This window comes from Lissotriton vulgaris, chromosome 5 (genome assembly GCF_964263255.1).
Source record: "Lissotriton vulgaris chromosome 5, aLisVul1.2, whole genome shotgun sequence".
NCBI classification, from domain to species: Eukaryota; Metazoa; Chordata; class Amphibia; order Caudata; family Salamandridae; genus Lissotriton; species Lissotriton vulgaris.
In genome coordinates, this window is record NC_141693.1 from 1,154,967,621 (window position 1) to 1,154,989,758 (window position 22,138).

Below are 22,138 nucleotides of genomic sequence, written 5' to 3' on the forward strand. Positions count from 1 at the left end.
GGGTCGTAGACTTTGGTCAGCGGACTTGATAATTCTCGCTTCGGTGCCTACTCTAAGCAGGGGTCCCACTCGGCAACTCTGGGCATTAGCTTGCCTAATCTCCACAACGGCCCCTCCAACGCCGGGGATGCTTGGCTCCACTTTGGGGACTCCCAGCAGGGACCATCCCACAGGGAAAGCCAGGAGGGGTTCCCCAGCATTACACAGCGCCAGGAAACCTCTGGGTAACAGTGCGCTTTACAAGCTCAAACATAATAATAATAATAAGGCCTAGACGGAACAACATATTTACAAAGGAAAAGTGGTCCCTCACAGCATAGAATTATGACTGTAATTTACACATAAATACAATTATGTCTATGTTCATATATCCAAATAGATATTATAATTTATTTTGAAAAATACAACAAAGACATACAAGTGGGACAGTTTATGACAAAAAAGTAAAGTTACCAAACTCAGGCATTTGCGCATTTTGGCCGAGTTACAATTTAGTGATTAGGCCAAAGAACATACATGGTAGCACCATAGCACATATTAATAACAAAAATATAGATTTGTGTCATGGTGCTGAATATGGCGACATTTTGATCCCTCAACAAGTTATTGAAATCATCATCAGGACATAGCAATTGATGCCTGAGAAGAATGGCAAGGCGGGATTGTGTGGCCGGCCCCTCATGAAGTAATTGTAAGGATTCCCAGTTACGAGAATTTCAGTAAATTCTAAGTCAACGTAATTCATACATGATGTGCAGGCAATTAATTATTGGCTACTACTGCAAACACGAAATACACTGAGACTGATTCCATTCATGTATTCATCGTTTTCTTTCAGGATTGGCACAGCCATTTGGACTACATATTGCAAATTGCTCTCATCTGGGCATTCTGTGGCTCCCTGTTGCAGTAGTAGCCAATAATAAATTGCTTGCATACTGTGTATGAATCAATTATTTGATTTTCACTCAGATATCCAGGTCCTTAGATGAATCTCATCTGTGATCTGAGTAAAATTCACAAGTTGTTTTCAGTATTAAATTCAGCTCTGCGAAGGTGAGCCAACCCAACACCACCCCCATGAATGGGATTGGCTGGGGCAATGCCCCAATGTAGCCAAGTATGTTGATGTACAGATTAGGGGTGGGCGGAACCCGCTGAGATACATAAAATCTCTTTGAAGTTCTGCAGAGTTCTGCCCATCCCAAATGATCATGTTGATTTAGTTTTTCTGCCAACAATCATGCCAGTTTGTGATGCCATGCTATAAAAAAGATGACCTTTAGTGAGAAGTCACCGGAGAACATTGTTGCAGTTCCGACCCCAAGGGGAGGTCAGATGGTCTCAGTGCTCAAATGGACTGGCAGCATCTGGTGATCTCTTATACCCCCAAAGCCAGGAGCGTTACCAGAGCCTCCCATTGTGCTCCCCTCCCTGCATTAACTTGTTGAATGGACAGTTACACCCTGGTGCAGCCAGCCTGTGCCCGGTCTGCGCCTGACCATTCTAGCTCAGAGACAGTCCGGCTCCTCCCGGAGGCAGAACACAAGGCGCTACGAGCTGGAGATATCAGGAGGACAGGCCCCACCATGGCACTGCTGGCACTTTTACTGTCACTTGCCATCCCAGGTAAAACCATTTAACACAGAAGCTTCCTCGCTGCGTGGGACATGGCAATATAAATGTAGATGTATGTCACTCACAATGTATTTCGGTATTCAGTTATATAGTGCCCAACTACTCATCCTTCTGGCATTCAGACCACAGCCATATTGTGTTTCTGTATATAAACAGCCCCACTCCCCACCGCATTTTTAAAGGACTGCACTAAAAACACGTGCAAGTTTGCACCAGAAACAAAAAGAGCACATTGCACAAGTTCTCATTTGCATAGTATTCAACTTTGGCTCTCCTTTATTCCATGACATTTTTTTATTGGCAGTGCCCAAAATTAGGACGTCATCTTAATACTATATATAGTCAATAAACAACTCCTAACAAATTATGCTTAAAAGCCTGAACACCATTACCACTACAAGATGGCCACCACTTAGGAGTGCTCAGAGGAGGAACTTGAGCCGACAGTCTTTCTTCGCTGTTTTATGCCCATTCGTGAAGGCGATGCATACCGGGCAAGTCCCAATGGGCATGTACTAACTAGAGACTATGTAGGCTTTTTCCCAGTAGAGGCTCTTCAGCAGTGTCGCAGATGCACTCTCTGTAACATCCATCCAATATTTAAACCATAAATAAACGACGGGTGGGTAGGAGAGGGGGGGGTGTGCGGGTGAGTGAGGGATGATATTTGTATCAGTTTGAGCGATTAAATGCCTTGAAAACAAGTGTGTCACACAGCTGTTAAATGCAAGCTAAAACATATACAGAATAGTCACGCTTCTAGCAGAAAAAGAACATCTTTATCCCGGACTGCCAATCCATGAAGAACTAGAAGCCTTGATCAATGACCAATATAGAGAAGTGAAAAAACAAACGCTCCCGTCCCATCATAATTAGGGGTGGGCAGTAAATTCTACCACGCAGTGGTTGGCAGAGTTTTTGCCGAACTCCACGCTCCAAGCGCAGTGCGGAATGGCAAAACCTTCCAAACTCAGCCGGCGGAGTGGAGTTTACTGCCCACCCCTGGAACAGATATGTTTAGCCCATGCTCTATGCCTCCTACTGACTGTAGGTAAAGATTAAATAGAAAGTATCGGGGGCGTGGCCAAGATGGCCGCGGAGTAGGACGTATTCTCCTGTCCCTCCGGCGCTGTTACTTTTGAGCCTTGATTATCAGCCCCTCTGGGTGCCTATCCACAAGGGTACGAGAAAGTAGATGCTGTCTGGAGACCTCCGGCGCCGGTGAGGAGCCTATTTTTGCGGTGTGCGATGCTGACGGCCATTGCTTTGCCCCATCCGGCCCCGGCCTTGCTGCAGCCTGGCGGGGAGCGTGGTGTGGCGCTGACGGAGGGGGACCCTGCCTGCCTTCAGTGGACCGAGACCTGAGCGGCTGCGTTGATTGAGCTGGGGCCCGACCCACCCTGGAGAGGCGGAGACCCGAGCGCAGTGACGGCAGGCAAAGGGGGACGACCGGAGACAACAGCAGAGTTGTCCCTGGGCCGCCATTTTTGTGTAGCGAGCGGCCTGGGCCTGAGGACGAGTGATGCGTGGCTGAGAGCTCCCAGCGGGTGACGGTGCTGCCGGCGGAGGGAGGCGCCTGAGCTCAGACTCCGGCTCAGCAGAGGTGCGGGGGTGCTATACATAACAGAGGCAGGTGAGGCGGCCAGCAAACCTGTGTATCGGTCCGCGCATTGGCAGACGGCATGAGTGAGGATGGCTGAGCAGTGTGGCTCCTGGGACTGAGAAGCGCTGGGCAGGTATCTGGGCCGTGGCTGCTGTTGTGCTCCCGCAGCGAAGGTGCCTCGAGGAGTTGCTGGAGGGTGCTGGTGTGTACTAGGAGAGGGGGAGCTTGACGCGGCTGCCCTATCTGGGCTCCATGGCTGTGGCCCTTGACTGTTGTGTAGCATGGGCCATTGATTACAGGATTGCCTGCCACTGCCCGGTGTTGTGGCCTCATCGCCCTCATTGCCGCTGGGGACATTGGGCATTGCTCTGCCCGAAGAGTGGGTACGCAGTAGGCGCCGCGTTTCGGTGGGGGGGGGTGGCCCATGTAAACAGAGGCCTTGTGGAGGTGCGGCTGCCCTGCTAGCGGGCCTCTCGTCGTCCGGCGCTTTGGAGGTGGGGGGCACTGGATGAGCCCTTACGCTGACTGCTTCTGCACGGTGGGGACTGCGACAGTGACCGCAGCAGGCCCTGGAGAGGGGCACTGAGGGAGGTGCGCTGGCTGGCCCGGGCTGCCCCGAGACCCACGGGCCCTGGAGGGCTGACTGAGTCTGCAGAGCCCGCTTGTTGTTCTTTTGGGGGCCTGCGGGGGGTGCCACTCTGGTCCGCTGATGTTCTCCTGGTGCCTGGGTGCTGGGTACCCCGGGAGTGGAGGTGCTGGTGAGGTTAACTGCAGGCCCTAGCGTTGCCCTCCAGGTGTTGGCGCCTGTTCTGCCTAGTTGTTGCATCCGTGTGGTGCGGTGCTGTGGAAGCTGTCATGGCGGCCGCCAGGAACCGCAAGGATAAACCCCTCAAGGAGCTTCCGCAAGGATAAACCCCAGGGAGCTGAGGACGGTGATGCACCAGCGACCAAAGCCTTCATGCTGGACCTGTTCTCCGCCATTAAGGAGGACCTTCAGGAGCTTCGCTCGCAGCTTACCTCGAACTTCCGAGAGGTGCGGCAGGATGTCGACGCAGTTGGGGAGCGAGTGGCGACCTTAGAGGAGCATGACCTAGACACCTCAGAGGATATCCACCACCTCCAGTAAGACGTGCTCCACCTAACGGAGCAGAATCTGAACTAAGCGTGAGCGCAAAATCCGTTCCGCTCGCGGATTTCGCGGATTTTCAGTAATCGCACTAATAGATAAAATAAAGCAGGTGCTCGAGCACCTGCTTTATTTTATCTATTAGTGCTTCCTGATGAAGCTAATTTAGTAACTATTTTAGGATGGCGCTGGCAGCTTGCCGGCGCCATCCTAAAATAGTTACAGGATGATGGATGGACAGCTCACTCAAGGGACCCCTTCGCACATCGGTGTGCATAGTAACACACACATGGCCGCTAGAACTAGTTGAAGCTCAAATTCAGTGACTCATTCATCAGCCCAAAAACAATCATGAGCGTCGTCGAGGCTGGGCTGGTGTGCCTTCTTCCCATCTACCGTTGAAAATCAGCTGTGATGCTGGATAGAGGCCTTTGTATCCTTGACTTTCACGAGCGCAATCCTCGTGCTGTTCCTGTGACCAGGAGCTTCTTTCTCTTGATCTGCTGCTCTGATCGGTCTCTGACCTTTTATACACACAAGAGGCATGGATGTTAACTCGCATGGAAGCCCCGCCCGTTTTGCCCCGCTCACACACTCGCGGTGTGCACCGTCTTCCTGCCATTTACCCACTATGATGGACAGCTCACTCAAGGGACCCCTGCGCCCTTCGGGGCGATTTCATAGTAACACACACATGGTCGCTGGAACTAGTTGAAGCTCAAATTCAATGACTCATTCATCAGCCCAAAAACAATCGTGAGCGTCGTCGAGGCTGGGCAGGTGTGCCTTCTTCCCAAATCTACCGTCGAAAATCAGCTGTGATGCTGGATAGAGGCCTTTGTATCCTTGACTTTCACGAGCTCATTCCTTGTGCTGTTCCTGTGACCAGGAGCTTCTTTCTCTTCATCTGCTGCTCTGATCGGTCTCTGACCATTTATACACACAAGAGGCACTTGAACTCGCACAGAAGACCCCCCCCCCATTAAAAAAATCCGCAAAATCCATGAATCCGCAAATTCGCGGATTTCGCGGATCCGCAAATCCGCAAATTCTCGGATCGTGGATCCGCGAAATCCGCCCATGCTTAATCTGGACCTCCAAGCTCATGCTGAGGACCTGGAGAATAGGTCCCGACGGAACAATGTCAGAATTCGGGCGGTCCCTTGGAAATGAGAGGAAGATGATCTACGGGGGTATGTCTGCGCCCTTTTCCTTTAGATCCTAGGTGAGGAAGAGGGGGACCTGGACATTCAAATGGATCGGGTGCATCGAGTGGGCTTGCCGCGTGGAGCTAAGGCCCCTCCCCTGGACATTTTAGTGTGCGTTCATGATTTTCAACTCAAAGAAAGGATCCTCAGGAAGGCACGTGACCTTAATCCCATACATTTCAGGGGCCATTAGGTTCGGCCCGAAGATGATGCGGAAGAGAATTCCAAAGTTTGGCGGGGTTTAGGGAGAATTGACGGCCTCCACTTCTGGCTTTTTTGATTTTTGGAAGGAATGCCAGATTTTGAGATTTGGAACAGAGGGTTCTGTTGGGCTCATACCGCTGGATGATGTTATTGAGGATAGGGGGGGCCTAGGTTGTAAAAGGATTTGTGGGCAATGCATAATGACTTGAACTTAATTCTTTCTTCGATAGGGAGCCAATGGAGAGCCTTCAGAGCTGGAGTGGCTGATTGCATTTTGGGAATATTGAGCAACAGTCGGGCAGCCCGATTCTGGGTGATTTGTAGCCTGGAGATAGTGGCCAATGGGGTCCCCAAATAAAGCGCATTTGCAAAGTCCAACCTGGACAGGACAAGGGCCTGTACCATGATCTTTTTGGCCCCAAACGGTAAGATAGGAAGAATTTTACGTGCAATTTGGAGGATGCCGACGGATGTGGCGGCTGTCTTCCTTGCTTGTGACTTGAAGGACAAGTCTCGGTCCAACCAGACACCCAGACTTTTAAGCTGGGTTTTGGCAGTGGGGGCAGGACCTAGGACAATAGGCCAGATTTCTCTTATATTACGTGGGGAGCGATTTCCCAGGACCATGATTTTGCTCTTGTCCCCCTTTAGTTTCAGGAAGGAGTCCCTGATCCAAGAGGCTATCTCTTGGAGACACTTATAAAGATCAGGGGGGTTACTGTCTGATTTGTTGAGTCCAATCACAAGTTGTGTGTCGTCCGCATAAGTAATTATGTGTACTCCAAAAGGAAGAACTGCTTCTGCGAGGGTACAGGTATAAACGTTAAAAAGGGTAGGGCTCAGGGAGGAGCCCTGGGGTACTCCACAGCAGAGGGGAGTTTTTTGGAGGTTGCCTCGTTGTGAAACACTTGAAAGGACCTGTCCTCGAGGACCGACTGGAGCCACGCAAGCGCAGTTCCGGAGATACCTAGATTGTGAAGCCTTTGAATTAGGATATGATGGTTAACGGTATCGAAAGCCGCGCTAAGGTCAAGCAGCAAAATTACAGCTGTACCACCCGAGTCGACTATCTTTTTGGCTTCCTCCCCTACCGAGATCAGGGCTGTTTCTGTTCCCTGAAGTGGGTGAAAACCCGTCTGGGTCTGGTGGAGGAGGTTGTGGGTCTCTAAGAAAGAGGAGAGTATTGTATTGACATGTTTTTCGGTGATTTAACTAATCCCGGGCAGGAGAGAGATTGGGCGGCAATTTCCTAAAACTAACGGGTCCAGGGAAGGTTTCTTCAACAGGCAAGTGAAAGGTTGACTAAATCTAAGATCACAGGGAGGACTATCTCTGCTATTTAAGTAAGCACTTGTAGGGGAACAGGGTCTTTGGGTGAACCACTTTTAACTTTAGAAAACAAAATGTCTAATTCTGGCAGTTCTAAGAGTGGAATGGACTCAAGAAAAGGCTGAGTTCTATCAGGAGGAAAGAGTGTAAGAACTTTGTTTGTGGGGGGAAGGAAGAGAAAATGGTATCGATTTTGGAGAGAAAGAATTCAGCAAGAATATCGCACTGATCTCCTGATGTATCCAGGGGGATAGGGTTGGGGGGAAGTTTTGAAAGGATTTTTTACAACATTAAAGATCTCACGCGGAAAATTGGATGCAGCTAAGATTTTTTCTTCGTAGAAGATAGCCTGTGCGGATCTGATTTCAGCTTTGTAAAGGTTAATACTCTTTCTATATTGTTCCGTTAAATCCGGGGAGAATTTTTTCCTCCAGGCTCTCTCTATTTTTTTACAATTCCTTTTCAGCTCACGAAGGGCGGCTGTGTACCATGGTTTTTTAGGGTTTTTGATCTTGACTTTTATATCTTTTTCGGGAATGAGGATATCCACGGATTATTTAAGCCAACAATTAAAATTGTTGTTGGCTGTGGCTACATCAGCCGATGGTGCTGGTTTAGTGGCTCTCTAGGATGTTGGCCCATTGCTCCAATGGCAGTTTGGACCAAGGCCTGGATTTCAGGGGGAGGGAAGCTCAGTACAATATTTTACCTGGTGGCGACCATTTAAATGGTATCAGAAAATGGTCTGACCAAGGGACTGGGATAGGAGTTCCCACGACCATAGTGTCCAGGTTAGAGAAAATCACGTTGAGTAAGTGGCATTTAGTATGGGTAGGTTTACTGACTTTTTGTGTGAGTTGAAAGACCGTTAGGTCTTTAATAAGTTCAGCTGCAAGGTTCTGTAGGGGGTCGTCGAAATGGAGGGTGAAGTCCCCCAGTTTGGAGAAGTTACCGGAGGAACTAGCTAAATTAGTAACAACCTCAGGAAGGGTTTTGCAAAAGTTCAGCGAAGGCCCAGGGGGTCTATAAATCAACATGCCTGAAAAAGTCAGGACGGAGATGAATTTAATGGTAAACGTGACATTCTCACAGTCAGTGGCAGGACTACCCAATATTCGACAGATGGGGGGCTCCGCATCAGCTTTCGAGGGGGTGGGTGAGAGATCGGGGGTTCCATCAGATTTGGGCGCGTGCCTGGGGGGTCTGGGGATTGCTGTGGCTCTGAATCTTCTTATCTGCCCTGGCTATGCCTGGTAGGAGTTTGAAAGTTGTGAGCTTGAATGTACAGGACCTGAATAGCCCAGTTAAGCGTGCAGCTATCCTCTCCCTGTTAGAGAGTGCAGATAGTGGGGTATGCCTGCTGCAGGAGACACATATCCTCTTCAAGGATATCAAGCACATTTATTTATTTATTTATTTATTTCAATTTGTATAGCGCATTATCACCCCGGGGTCTCTAAGCGCTTGTACAAGAGAAAAAACCAACTCTACAAAAACAGGTAGCCAACTTACAACACTCCCTATGCTTCTCGGAAGAGTACGGTTTTTAACATTTGGCGGAATGGCAGAAGATTAGGCTCCTTGCGGAGATTAAGTGGTAGTTTATTCCATGCTGTAGGAAGCAAAGCGGAGAAAGCACGCCTGCCCAAAGTAGACAAGCGGAAACATGGATTGACCAGGAGAGTGACTTCAGAATACCACAGCACCCTACCAGGGGTATAGCCAGATAGTCTAGTTTTAATGTAACTGGGCGCGTTACCGTAGAGTGCCTTGTGGGAGATACACAATCCTTTAAACAATGCCCTCTGTCTAACAGGGAGCCAGCGTAACTGACGCAGGAGAGGTGAGGCATGCGTCTTCCTGGGCTTCTTAAAGATCAATCTCGCTGCGTCATTCATTACTGTCTGAGGCCTCGAGAGTTGTTGCTGGGGCAGCCCTATATACTGCGCATTGCTGTAATCCAATCGCCCCAGAATCATAGCTGACACAGCGCTTCTTAGGGTGGAAAACAACAGCAATTGGGAGATCTTACGAAGCTGTCTCAGAAGGCCAACACACGTGCCTACCACTACAGACACCTGCTTCTTCATAGACAGATTGCTGTCAATGTGGATTCCCAAGCTTTTCACCACGGTTGCTGGTACCAGCGTCCTACCCAACTCCTTGGGCCAAAACCCATCATTCCAAGGGCTGCCTGAGATGGTTATAGGCAGCACCTCGGTTTTGTCAGGGTTAATCTTCAAGGAGTTGGCGGACATCCAATTTACTGTGTACCTCAAGATGTTATGCAACCTGGCTTGTGCTCCTGGAGAATCCTCTATTTGGATGACGATCTGCGTGTCGTCAGCGTAATTATAAATCTGACATTCCATCTGATTAAGAGCTGAAATCAATGGCTGCAGGTAAATGTTAAATAGGAGCGGTGAGAGAGCCGAGCCTTGCGGCACTCCACAGGTGATGGCCGCTGATGTTGATACTAGGTCGGACAACTGCACTTTCTGCGATCTATCTTGCAAGAAAGAGGTAAGCCAACCTAGTGCCGTCCCCCCGATGCCCAGATCTCTCACACGCGACAGCAATTGACTATGACACACCGTGTCAAAAGCCGCGGAGAGATCAAGTAGCACCAGGGCCCCTGGGATCTTTTTATCAGCTCTACACCTCAATTCGTCCAAAATGGACACCATCACCAGCTCTGTACCCGAAATTCAGCCTGATTCTGCTCTAACAGATCATTGGTCTCCAGATGCTTTGAGAGGTATGTCAGCACATGCTGTTCCAAAACCTTTGCTAAGAAGGGTAATTGGGAGATGGGCCTGAAATTCTTTAGAATTTTGACATCTGCCCCGGGCTTCCTGAGCAGCGGATTCAACCTGCCGCATGGCGGACAGACGCTTCCCCCTGCAATTGTGGTCTTCAGGGCCAGCCAAGAAGCATGGGGTAGCCATTCTCTTTATTGCGAGGGCGCATTGTAAAGTTATCTCCCAGGTGGTAGACATCAAAGGTAGATTCCTGGCTGTCCGCGTCCTTTGGGGGGGAGATGCAGCTCACAATAGGGTCCATCTATGCCCTGTACGAGAGACAGGAACCCTTCTTGCAGGCGGCCCTCTCACAGGTGCTGGAGTCACCAGATGCCCTGAACCTGGTGGGTAGAGATTTAAATATTGTAATGGACTTGGGAATGGATCGGACCGAGCAGAGGTCCTACCAGGCCGGGGCAATGTCGCAGGGAGGAAGGCAGTGACTGGTTGATGGGGGTTTGCATGATGTGTTGCGGGAGCAACACCCCCAGATGCGAGATTACACCTACTATTCTGCGGCTCATAAAACGTACGCCCGCCTAGATTATTTCCTGGCCACATCTTCGCTGTTGCCTCATTTGTCGGCTGCCGACATCACTCCGCGCTCCCTGTCAGATCATGCGCTCATCTCGGTGACGCTCACATCTTGTGGTGACAGGCCGCCGCCGGCTGGCTGGCGTCTACGAGACTCTATGCTACATTCGGACGCGGTAGTCCAGAGGGTGTGGGAGACTATTATTCATAATTTGGCAGAGAACGATATAGAAGGGACACCCCTGGCATCAGTATGAGAGGCTTTAAAATTAGTGGTTCGGGGTGAGTTCATAGCGCTTGCGTCGACCTATTCTCGACTGCGGAAGGAGAAGCGTGCCGAATTGGAAAAGGAGGTCAGTGGCTTGGAGGCGATTCACAAAAGGACTGGGGCAGCGAGGGTTTGGAGGGAGCTGGAGACGAAGCGATGCATTCTCACGAATTTAGATCTCAATAGGGCCTCCCAAGCCTTGCTGCGCTTGCACCACAAGTTCTACCTCAGTGGGGACAAGGGTGAGAAGATGCGTGCACATAGATTGCATGCGCGCGCCCAACAGTCAGCTATCTCATCTATTAGGGACTCTGCGGCGGTTGAGCAGACGACTGACGCTGCTATAGTGGATGCCTTTCAGCAGTTTTACCAAGCTCTATACAAAGGGGAGGGCACTGACAGAGAGGAAGTGGCAGGTTATCTTGCGTCGTGTGGTGTTACGCCGCTAATTCCGGCCTCGGCGAAAGCTTTAGATGCCGAGATTCGCATTGCGGAGGTCATATCTGCGATTGCGCGCCTGAAAGTAGCCAAGTCCCCGGGGCTTGACGGCTTCTCGGCCTCATTCTATGAAACTTACTGTGTGGAGCTGGCTCCTCCTTTAACCCGACTTTTCAACTCCTTCCTTGACGTGGGCGCAGTGACTCCATCCATGGAAGAGTCGGCGATCACGGTTATTCTCAAACCAGGGAAGGACCCTAAAGCTTGCGGATCGTACAGACCGATCTTGCTACTCAATGTTGACGCCAAATTGTTTGTAGGCATTTTGGCGGCGAGGCTTAGCCCTTTGTTGGATGGGATCATCGAGCCAGATCAGGCAGGATTTATCCCAACGCGGCAAGGGGGGGACAACACCAAGCGACTGCTGCACCTTTTGGATCTGGTCCACCGCTCGCCTTCTTCCTATCTATCGACGCTGAGAAGGCCTTTGACCGTGTAGAATGGGATTATTTGTTTGCGGTGCTGGAGGCCTTTGGGATGAGGGACAGGTTCCTGCGATGGGTTCAATGTCTGTTTGCAGCTCCTAAGGCCGCGATGCGGGTAAATAGATGCAGGTCGGTCATTTTCCCCATAACAAGGGGAACGAGGCAGGGATGCCCCCTATCCCCACTGCTTTTTGCGCTCTATATGGAGCCCTTTGCCCAGCGTATACTATCTAACGTTGATATAGTGGGAATCAAGATTGGCGCTGATACCCACAAAATTAGCTTATATGCGGATGATGTTATTCTCTCCTTGACCCAGCCTCATTCTTCCCTGCAGGGATTTTCGGCAGAAAAGGGCTGTGGGCTTTAAAGTTAACTTCTCCAAATCACAAATCCTGAATATCTCAGTCCCCTGTGCGGAGGTGCAGGACCTGCAGCAAGACTTCAACTTTCAGTGGGTGCATTCTGACATTCCCTATCTAGGCGTCCGACTTGCCCCCTCTATCGCTAAAACGACGCCTGTCAATTATGGTCTGCTCGTCGAGCACACAGCCAAGGCCCTCTCAATTGGTCCCGTCTTAAACTGGCCTGGTACGGATGGCTGGCTGCAGTAGAGATGACAATTCTCCCTAGATTTCTTTGTCTTTTTCAATTGCTACCCATGACCCCCCTGCCGGGTACCCTGCGGAAGCTGCAAGGGCTTCTCAATCGGTTCTTATGTGATAAGCGGCACCCGCGGCTAGCGTTGTCCCTCGTTACTACTCCCAAGGTGGCAGGTGGATTGGGTTTTCCCCTTCTAACTGCTTGCTACCAGGCGTCATGCCTCCGATATATTGCGGAATGGAATAGGCCCCTATCCATTAAGCATTGGAACTTTATGGATCAGACTGTGGCATGGTGCAACATCTGGCGTGAGTTGTGGCTGCCGCGCAAACATAGGGCTTGGGGGCTCTACTCTTCTCCGGTGACTTCCCCGACCTTGAAGGCCTGGGATCAGTTAGCGCTGCGCAGGGGGTGCACTACATTTCCCTCCCCCATGACTCCTATTGTCGACAATCCAGACTTTCCGCTGGGTTGTGCGTCCCTGGTTTCTCACCGCTGGCGGGAGGAGGGCTGTAAAGAGTAGGTTCACTTTTTGATCTGGATGGTTTGGTTCCCTTTGCCCGCTTGCGTGCTGAGTTCTTTCCGCTGTTGGAATCGGATGCTTTTAATCATGCGCAGGTGGCACACTGGGTGACCCAACCAAGCAACATGTCCTCTATGTCTCGGCCCTTGACAAGATTCGAGAAATGGCTCGTCTGTAAGAAAGATGATCGTAAGCTTGTTTCAGAGTTGAACGCAGCGATCATGCGCCACTCTAAGAAGCAACGTACGAAAGTGCAGGTTCGCTGGGAAACAGAGCTGGGGCATCCCCTGACTATTAAGGAGTGAGAGCACATTTATTATCGCGTACACCACACAGCATCTAACACGGCGGGTACTGAGTCCGCGTATAAAGTTGATCTCGACTCCGTTTTGCTGGGACTGGCCCTGAAAGCGGAACACTGCATTGTGGCCGGGGATTTCAACTTTCGGATGGATGATCCGTCTGACCCTGCCGCTATTAAACTTTCAGAGGCTATGGCCCCGCTGGGACTGATCCCTTATCTTCAGGGGCCTACGTATGACAAGGGGCACACTCTTGACCAGGTTTTCTTGTCATCCCCCATTGAGGTGATAGAGATTATCCCGGTACTATGGTCAGACCATTTGCTTGCTAAATTTTCGATCAAAGGCACAGTTAAATCGGCTGTTGCTATGCCACAGCAGCAGGGTCGAATCCATAGGGCTTACCATCGAGTGACCCCTGCGATGCTGGCTCAGGCCGCCCTGGATCACCCCTGCCCCCTCTCTGGCGACCTGGAGAAGGATCTGGAGTCCTTGCAAGTATGGCTTTCAGACAGGCTAAACGATCTTGCCCTGGAATTGGCCCACCGCCTGACTCCGAAACGGGTCTCCGCTCCTTGGTTCACCGCAGCACTGTCGGCTATGTGGCAGCAGTGTAAGGTGGCCGAAAGAGCCTGGCGGGCAAAATACGACACTGAGGCCAAGCTGACCTACAAGACGGAGGTCAAGGCCTATCACCAGGACATTCGCCTGGGAAAAAAAGCCTACCTGGCAGGGAGGATAGAAGCTGCCTCCAACTCCTGTAAGGAGATTTTCTCCATAGTGAGAGAATTTATATCTCCACGGTCCAATACCTCTGATGAGAGGCCTTCTGACTCCTGGGCTTCGGACCTTGCTAATTTTTTCACTAGTAAGATCAAACTTATACAGGATTCTTTTCCATCGGCTGTACCTGCGGGGCTGATTAACCCTGAGGCTAACTTGTCCCCTCCGGCCTCGCCAGGCTTGACGTTGGGCGTGTTTTCACCTATCTCTGCCCCTGCCTCTTTAGCACTCATGGGCAACCTCAAATCGGGCTCGCCTCTGGACCCGTGCCCCGCTAAATTTCTGGCGAAAATTGCGGAGGTGATTAATCCGTTGGCGAACCCGCTATTGAATCTCTCGCTGAGCCAGGGAGTGGTTCCGCAGGCTTGGAAGCAGGCAATGGTTATTCCGCTGCTTAAAAAGCCTGGTCTGGACCCAAAGGCCCCAGTCAACTATAGGCCTATCTCTCTGTTGCCGGCTCTCACGAAAATTGTGGAAAAGCACGTTCAGACGGTGCTCTCCAATTTTCTAGAGACAAATGAGATTCTGCACGCCACCCAGTCGGGCTTTCGTCCAAATCTCAGCACAGAGACCGCGCTCCTCGAGGTCTCAGAAACCATTAAAGGGGTTCTGGACACTGGGGGCAAAGCCATGCTGGTGATGCTGGATTTGTCGGCGGCTTTCGACACCGTCCCCTACGATGGCCTTCTCGCAAGACTCTATGAGATAGGACTACGGGGGACGGTGCTCAGCTGGTTTTCCTCCTTTCTAGCGGGCCGCCGGCAAACGGTCTGGGCCTCGCCAGATTCCGCCGTGATGCCGCCTCTGGGAGTCGGGGTCCCACAGGGCTCTATTTTGAGCCCGACCCTTTTTAACATCTTCATGACCCCTTTGGCGGCGTTGGCGGAGTCGTTTGGGGCCCAGATCGTATCCTACGCAGACGACACCCAGCTCCTCTTCTCGTGCAAGAGAGGAGGAGACTTTGATGGGGAGAGTATCCGGGATTGCCTTGGGGCTGTTTTTCAATGGTTCCAACTGAATAGCCTCAAGTGCAATTCCGATAAGTCCGAGGTACTCTTCTTTGGGTGTGACACGGAGCCAGACTGGCAGGCTTGGTGGCCTATCAATATGTTCCCTCCGTCTTGTTCATCCCAAATTGCTAAGAACTTGGGGGTCAAGATGGACAAGGGGCTAACGTTGAAGTCCCAGATCCTGGGGGTGTCGGGCACCTGCTTCGGCCTCCTTAGGATGCTGCAGAGGTTTCTTTCCCTTTTGTCCGAGGAGCACAGGAAGCTGACTGTGCAGGCCCTGATAGGCTCTAGGCTAGATTATTCGAACGTTCTGTACCTGGGCCTGCCAGAGTATCTGCTACAGCGGCTCCAAGTTGTGCAGAATGCTGCGGCGAGAGCTATTTTTGGCTTGAATAGAAGTGCCAGTGCAGCGGGCTTGCTGCAGACTTTGCATTGGCTTCCAATCCGCAAACGGATCGCCTTTAAGGCTTTGACCCTGGCCTATAAGGCCCTCCATGCGGTGGGAGCAAAGTACCTCCAAAAGAGACTTGCCTTTTACCATCCGGCTCGTTCTCTGAGGTCGGAATCCCTGTTTTTGGCGGCTGTCCCACGAGTGAAGAGAGCTCGCCTGGGAGGTCGCTCCTTTGGACTACTGGCGCCACAGTTGTGGAACTCTCTGCCGCTCACACTCCGGGGAGCCACCAGCCTACTTGCTTTTAGAAAATGTCTCAAAACCTGGTTGTTTACCCAGTAGGCCGCCTTGCTGTTGTGTGTCCTCTCTGCTTGAGGTCTTTTTCTTCTTTTAACTGTGTTATGTTATTGTCCTGTAGCCCTCCTTACTCAAAGCGCCGGGACACTCTTTTTGAGTAGCCGCGCGCTATACAAAAGTAAATATAACATAACATAACATAACTACTGGTACTATGCCCCGGCGCGCATAAAGGAGTGGGATAGGGCGAGGTCCGGCCTTTGTTGGAGAGGATGCGGCCTCTGGGACCCTGGTGCACTTGCTGTGGCGATGTCTGAAGTTGGAGCGCTATTGGAAATTGGTATTGAATAAGCTTGATGTTGCGTTTCAGATTACACTTCCGAGGGCGCCTGAACATGTTCTGCTTGGGCTTCCACACTCAAAGTCCTTTCCCTTGCGCTTGCTTAGGTGCAGACAGATTGCTTTGGCTTTGTTGGCGGCGAGGCAGGTCCTCTTAGTGCAGTGGGGCTCCCTAGTTCTACCTGACACCAGGGATTGGATCCAAAGGCTCTGGCACATCTTAGCCATGGAAAGGCTCTCGTTGGGCATGGACGGGATAGGATCTGAATATGCGAAGCTTTGGGGTCCGTTCTTAAAGATCCTTGCTAAAGATCTCCGAGAGGTGACGTGCCTGAAATATCTTCAGATCTTGCAACTTATTCCTTTGGAGCCGAAGGGGGCCACCACAGTGGACTGAGGATTGCCTGTTGACCCTGGGGGCATTTGGTTGGTTAGGGCTGATGGAGGGAGCTGATGCGGATCGGGGTGGGGGTGGGAGGATCTGGGGGAAAGGTTGGGGAGGTTTGCTTTCTTTTGTTTCTTTTCCTTCTCTTCCTCTTGCATTCTTGTGTTCTTTTTATCATAAAAGTGGAGATCATGGCACAGGCGGGCTTGCTTCTTGCTTGAGACGTAACGCTGTGTTGCCCTCCGGGGTGTAGGCCCAGACGCTGGGTTGAACCTCTGTTGCTGTGCCCTGCCAACAAGTTGATGTACGCAGCTGGGCTGTGTACCAAGGTGCTTTCCACAGAATAAAGTGTTTGACTTTAAATAGTAAGTATCAGAAAATATGTGTACAATTAGCAGTGATCAACCATCATCGCACTCACTTGAAACATAAGTCACAGATTGCTGAATATGGTATTTAAGTAGTTTTTCTTTGTATTGGTGCAAATGACCTTGCCCAGTACTGGATTCGTTATGAAGATGATTTAAATTCTGTCGCATAGAGAACAGCAATTAGGAAGTATGCTCTCTTCATGTGTTTCAGTAGCATGAGGCATTCCCCAGGGCTCACTGCTCACGTCTCTCATATTCAATCTCAGTATGACACCACACACATAGACTGCATTCTGATGGGTGACCACAGCTTGTGATTTTAGTACAATGCTAATGACATTTAAATTTACATGTAGGTTCCTGGCCAGCATCACCAGTTTTCTACTTTGTCAGAGGCGGGGATTGCCCAGGAAATATGTTTGGGTGTTCACAATCTTAAGCACAATGGGAGCAAACATTTGCTCCTCGCTTTTGGAGATACATCCATAGTATCTTTTTAGAACATTCAATGACGTTTTTTTGATGCAGTGATGCTGGCAAAGCAGAATTTTGGAGCACTCGTGGATGCGGATCATTGGCTGGATGATTGGATTTGAAGACTGGTTAAAACATTCTTCTATCAATTAGAGTTTCTTTTTAATTCCTAAGGAATATGGGTTTTATGATCTTGCCTCTTTTTAACCCCGGGGGGATACCTTCGCTCTGCCTGCGGAGTGTGCGGAGATTTGCCTTCTCCGCTTTCCACGGAGAACGCGGAGAAGGCAAATCTCCGCACACTCTGCGCGGAGCAGAGTTTTCCAGCCCCTGCCCCCACCCCCTATTAAGAAATAAATTAACTCTAATTAAAAAGAAATTTAAAACCACTTACCTGTGTACCACAGTGTCCCTGGGCTGCCATCCTCCTCTTCCTCATCTGTACCAGTAATGCTTGAGAAAACTGCGCATGGGAGCGGAGCGGAGCTCCATGGAGTTTGCTTTCAACTCCGTAGACCTCCGTGTAGCCCTGCTACGCACACTACGCCCAGGGTTACACTTAATGGCATGAATTCTGATTTACCAGAATAAGGGCCCGATTTGGATGTCGGACAGAGAGCCTCTGACTGGCAGTCAGAGGCTCTCTGCCCGACATCCTGAGGTTTCCCTCTGATCGTTCTATTTTGATGACAGCAGTCGAAAGGAAACCAACGGGGAGATTATGCAACTCTTCCGACGGCCTCTGTGAGCCAGTCGGAACAGGAGTGGAATAGTAATTCTTTAAATGATGACGGAGCCAGGCTCGATTGGGATTACAATGTTGGTTTCTGATAGCCAATCCATGTTGGCCTTTCGGACATGGTTTGCTGTCGGAAACTGACTTTGGGCATCTAGCTTGGCCCCCTTCTCCCCAGCCCCCTGCATTTGGGCCTGCCACATGGCACAGGGATGTTTTTAAATCTCCACTTCTCAATGGAAGCTTGTGCTGCGGGCCCTTTCCGCCCATCGCACAAACTTCCATTAGGAAATGTAAGTTAGTAAATGCCCTATGGGCGGTCACATCTTAATAGAGTGGTCAGAACCGCCAATCTAAGGCCGGGAAGTTACTTCTCTGCAACGGACGTCCATCCGACATCGTGATGAGGCCCTTAATGTTTTCAGAATCCACAGAACAGGACAGGGCAATTGAATGTTGGCCAGAGAAAATCTTAATTGGTGACCCTACGGCTTCTCTCACTTTCTTGGTTTTCTATAAAGCAGAGAATCTATTTTAAAATCTTGTGTAGGACAGGTGCTTACCTTACATGACCCCATATTCCTTAGTGGCTAAAATATCACATTACCAGCCAACACAGTAGGCTTTGTCTAATGGCATATGCCATGGCTGTCGCCAATTCTAAATTCTCTTGTACAGATGATGCTTGCTTCAGAGCTATGGAATGAGTTTTCATTACAGTCATGAAAAATAACAGATATTTTCCACTAACAAAATATATTTGTTTATCATGCCCTTTTTGGATGCCATACAGGGTGTGGTGCTCTATTGCTGTGATTTCATGTTTTTATTTTCAAACACTAAGATACTATTCACGATTAGTGACGTGAGATAACTAAATCATCTACAGTACAATACAGTTTTAAATTCAATACATACTACCTGTGATAAGAGTATGTTTTGTGCAGCTGTTTTTGAAGTCTATGAGGTGCCATTTTCCAGTTTGCTGAGTTGATGTTTATTTGTAGTGGATGCTATACAAATTTGTTACTTTGCTTCCTACAGTTCTTCGCTGAAAATGCCCTCCATGTTTGATCTCAAAAACATCCATGTCACAGCACTTTCTTTGAATGCGAAGTAACTTGTGATAAATTGGTATGCCTACCTACTCATGATTACTTTTACCCTGGTGGATTTTTGATGGGTCACCGCTGGGTTTAAAAAATCACGTGTCTTGGTAGCATTGTTGGGCAAAAGTTTCTCTCTACATTAGCAAATGTATGGCCTGGATACAGCATAATCATTAAACGTCAGTAAATTAATTAATTCAGTTTACACAAAAAAATGTAATAATAATCATGAATGCCATCACAAATCATCCTTGAGTATATATTTCACAGAAATATCCCAAACCGGAGGCTTGCAAAAAACCAAAGCTGACATTCTTTGCTAATTTCTCAAATGTGTGGACCCACCGCCCTGCTAGTTTATTATGTATCCACTCTACATTGAAATGCTCATTGATCCCATATGAAAACTTTCACTTTACTGGTTTGGCTCAAAGGCTGTTGGTAAAATCTGTTTCATGCTGGATGCGTTCAATGGATCCATAATCTAATAAATTGTCTCTTTCATTTCTTTAGGGTATGGCCATTTATCCCCAGTCACCGACGGTGGGAAGTTTGCATGCATTGCCTATGCCTCCGTGGGAATTCCTTTGATGCTCCTTCTTCTGGCTGACTTAGGAGACCTCTTGGCAGCAATACTTTCTAAGTCCTACTGTATTGTTCAAAAGGCATGGTCTAGAAGAGCATCTCGAAAGTCAACGTCATTATTGTCCACCCGATTTTCTTCACGACGAAAAACCAAGCAGGACACTGCATGCAAGTCTGATCCCGTGCTCCCTTTGAACCAGCGTGTGGTCTTCAAAGAACCTTTAAGCATTGCTGATGTGGTAAAGAGGCACCAGCTGGGGAAAAATAAATCTGTCCTCCTCAGAAACACAGAAATATTTGAACTGATCATCGCTAAAGGGAACCTGAAACTGTTGTCTGTAAATAACCTCAAATTAGGTCGATGCCGCTCTTGCCCAGAGCTGGACAAGATGCCCTTCGCCCACAGTGCAATGGAGGATTTTGACAAGATTGGGAAGGAACTTAACAAGCTTAATGTGCCCGTTTTTCTGATTGCGTTTATTGTGGTGGCATACACCTTGTGCGGTGCTTCCATCCTTCTCATCTGGGAGGACGACTGGAACTATGTGGATGCCTTTTACTTCTGCTTCATCACTCTGACTACCATTGGCTTTGGCGATATCTTTCCCAATCATCCTAACTACTTCCTGGGGCTGTCGGTTTACACTGTCATTGGCATGGCCATTATGGTTATGGCTTTCAAACTGGGCCAAGACAGGTTAGTAGGCTGTTACAAACAGAGCATTTCATGCATCAGTGGGGGGAAGGCACGCAAGTACAGCAAAGTGTAGGCACTTCGCAATTGATCCTCCCTGTCCTCGTCTTCCCCAAAGAATGTTCCATGGCCTTCTTGTGAGGCCAGTCATCATCACTATAAGATTGGCTGCCTTGCATTACAGGTGCATGAACTATCCGCATCATTTGCCTTCTGAGACCTCAGTGACAGTGGCTGCCAACTGAGCTATTGTGTGCCAGGCAAAACTGTATGTTCTGGTAGAAAGTGTTTTGGTTTTGGGTTCATAACAACACGGTTTGGAATGATACTGCCAAGACCTCTGATTACAATAGTTCTTTTTCAGACAGCACATGAAGTTTCTCTTCCATTCTAGTGCTAATACTGCCAAATGAAGAAGCGGATAAACAGGAGTAAAATTGTCTTATGGCTAGTAGGTGTGCAGTGATGCTCCGTTGTCTTTCTTCTATTTCCAGGGATGTGGTTGATATACAGTCACTGAAAGGCCAGTCTGTCAAATAGATTGAACGGGGACTGAGCTGCGTGTAATGTAGGTACCTAGCAGAATTAGCTGGTTGAAGTCTAGATGTTCACTTACATTCGGCCCGGTTTCCAGTTTAGGTTAAAGTTTTAATTGTCATTGAATCTTAAAGAGTCTGGAATTTCCCTAGCAGGCCTGAAACCATTGGATATGCTAACCAGTTCTTGAGCCTTAGACCAAAGTAGCATCTGAAAGAGTAAGTTGGACAGCGGCAGGAAGGGCCCTATCAACATATAGGGCTATATGTACATACACATTTTCCCATATACACAGAATCGGTAAAGCCATACATCTGGCCCATAGGACATACATGTTTCGATGACTTTATGTCACATAACTATATAAATAAATAAACTAACTTTATTTATTTGCACTAAATTAAAGATGTGCTATATAGCACACCCTTGATTTAGAGCCGTAGAAAGTGATGGCACAAAAATCACCTGTCTGGACGTTTATTCTCTCAGTTTGTGTACCTCTTGCAGGTCCTAAAAGACAAAAATTTAACATATCTTATAATCAGCGTATTTTTGGTTATATTTGTGCTTGGATTGTTTCATGAAAATGACAAAAACAAAGATTTTAGGTTTTTATTTTTTCCCGTGCAGCCTTCCGGCACACTTGAGAGCCTCAAATGTTTAGAGCATTTTTATTTTACACAATCCATTCACTAAGAGGCTTTAATCCAGGGATGACTGAGACTTACCTGGAGCGTCCAAGTGATGTTATTTGTGCATGACACAGCAACACAATTGGGATGGCAATAGGTTCTTAATACATTTGACCAGTTGTGTGAAGAAAGAGGCTTAACTATATATCACATAAAACCCAAAGTGTGGCATTCAATCTGCAAGGGGTTTAAACAGCATGTTTTGGTGGTGGTGGTGGTGGTGGGGGTGGGAGGGTATGGTGTATTTTGGCTACATAGATGTACCTGTATCCTTTGTGTAAACTCATGCACCATCCAAAGCTAAATATCTTGGCTCTGAGAACGGTATTACATATAAGACTTGTGACACCTTGGGTGTACCCGTTGGAGCTATACTTAGCAAAGTACCGCAACTGTGCCTTCCGTTCACATCACTATTCAACCACTGTTACTCCTTTATTATTAGAAGCTGTCAAAAGGGCTGCCTTAACAATGGAAGCATGCAACAGAAAATATATTGCTATAAAAAAATCCCCTATGAGTTCCTACAAAATTCTGTGAATAGCACTAGCTACAAATTCATGATCAAGGTCTTGGGAACAGGAACTCATTTTCATTCGGAAGAAGATTGATAAACATTTTTTTAGAGATCTCATACCTTCTCAAAATGAAAAATGAGATACAAAGCTTGAAA

The 22,138-nt window shown here is 48.8% G+C and overlaps 1 protein-coding gene across 1 annotated transcript in view; it reads left to right on the forward strand.

Moving 5' to 3' along the window:
- Window positions 1-21,643, forward strand: part of KCNK18 (potassium two pore domain channel subfamily K member 18) — a 118,436-nt gene extending 96,793 nt beyond the window's left edge. The window contains exon 3 of the mRNA XM_086922917.1: window positions 19,471-21,643. Within this exon, the coding sequence (XP_086779043.1) occupies window positions 19,471-20,312 (842 nt within the window). The 3' untranslated portion in view covers window positions 20,313-21,643. The remainder of the gene's footprint in view (window positions 1-19,470) is intronic.
- The last annotated feature ends 495 nt before the right edge of the window (window positions 21,644-22,138 follow it).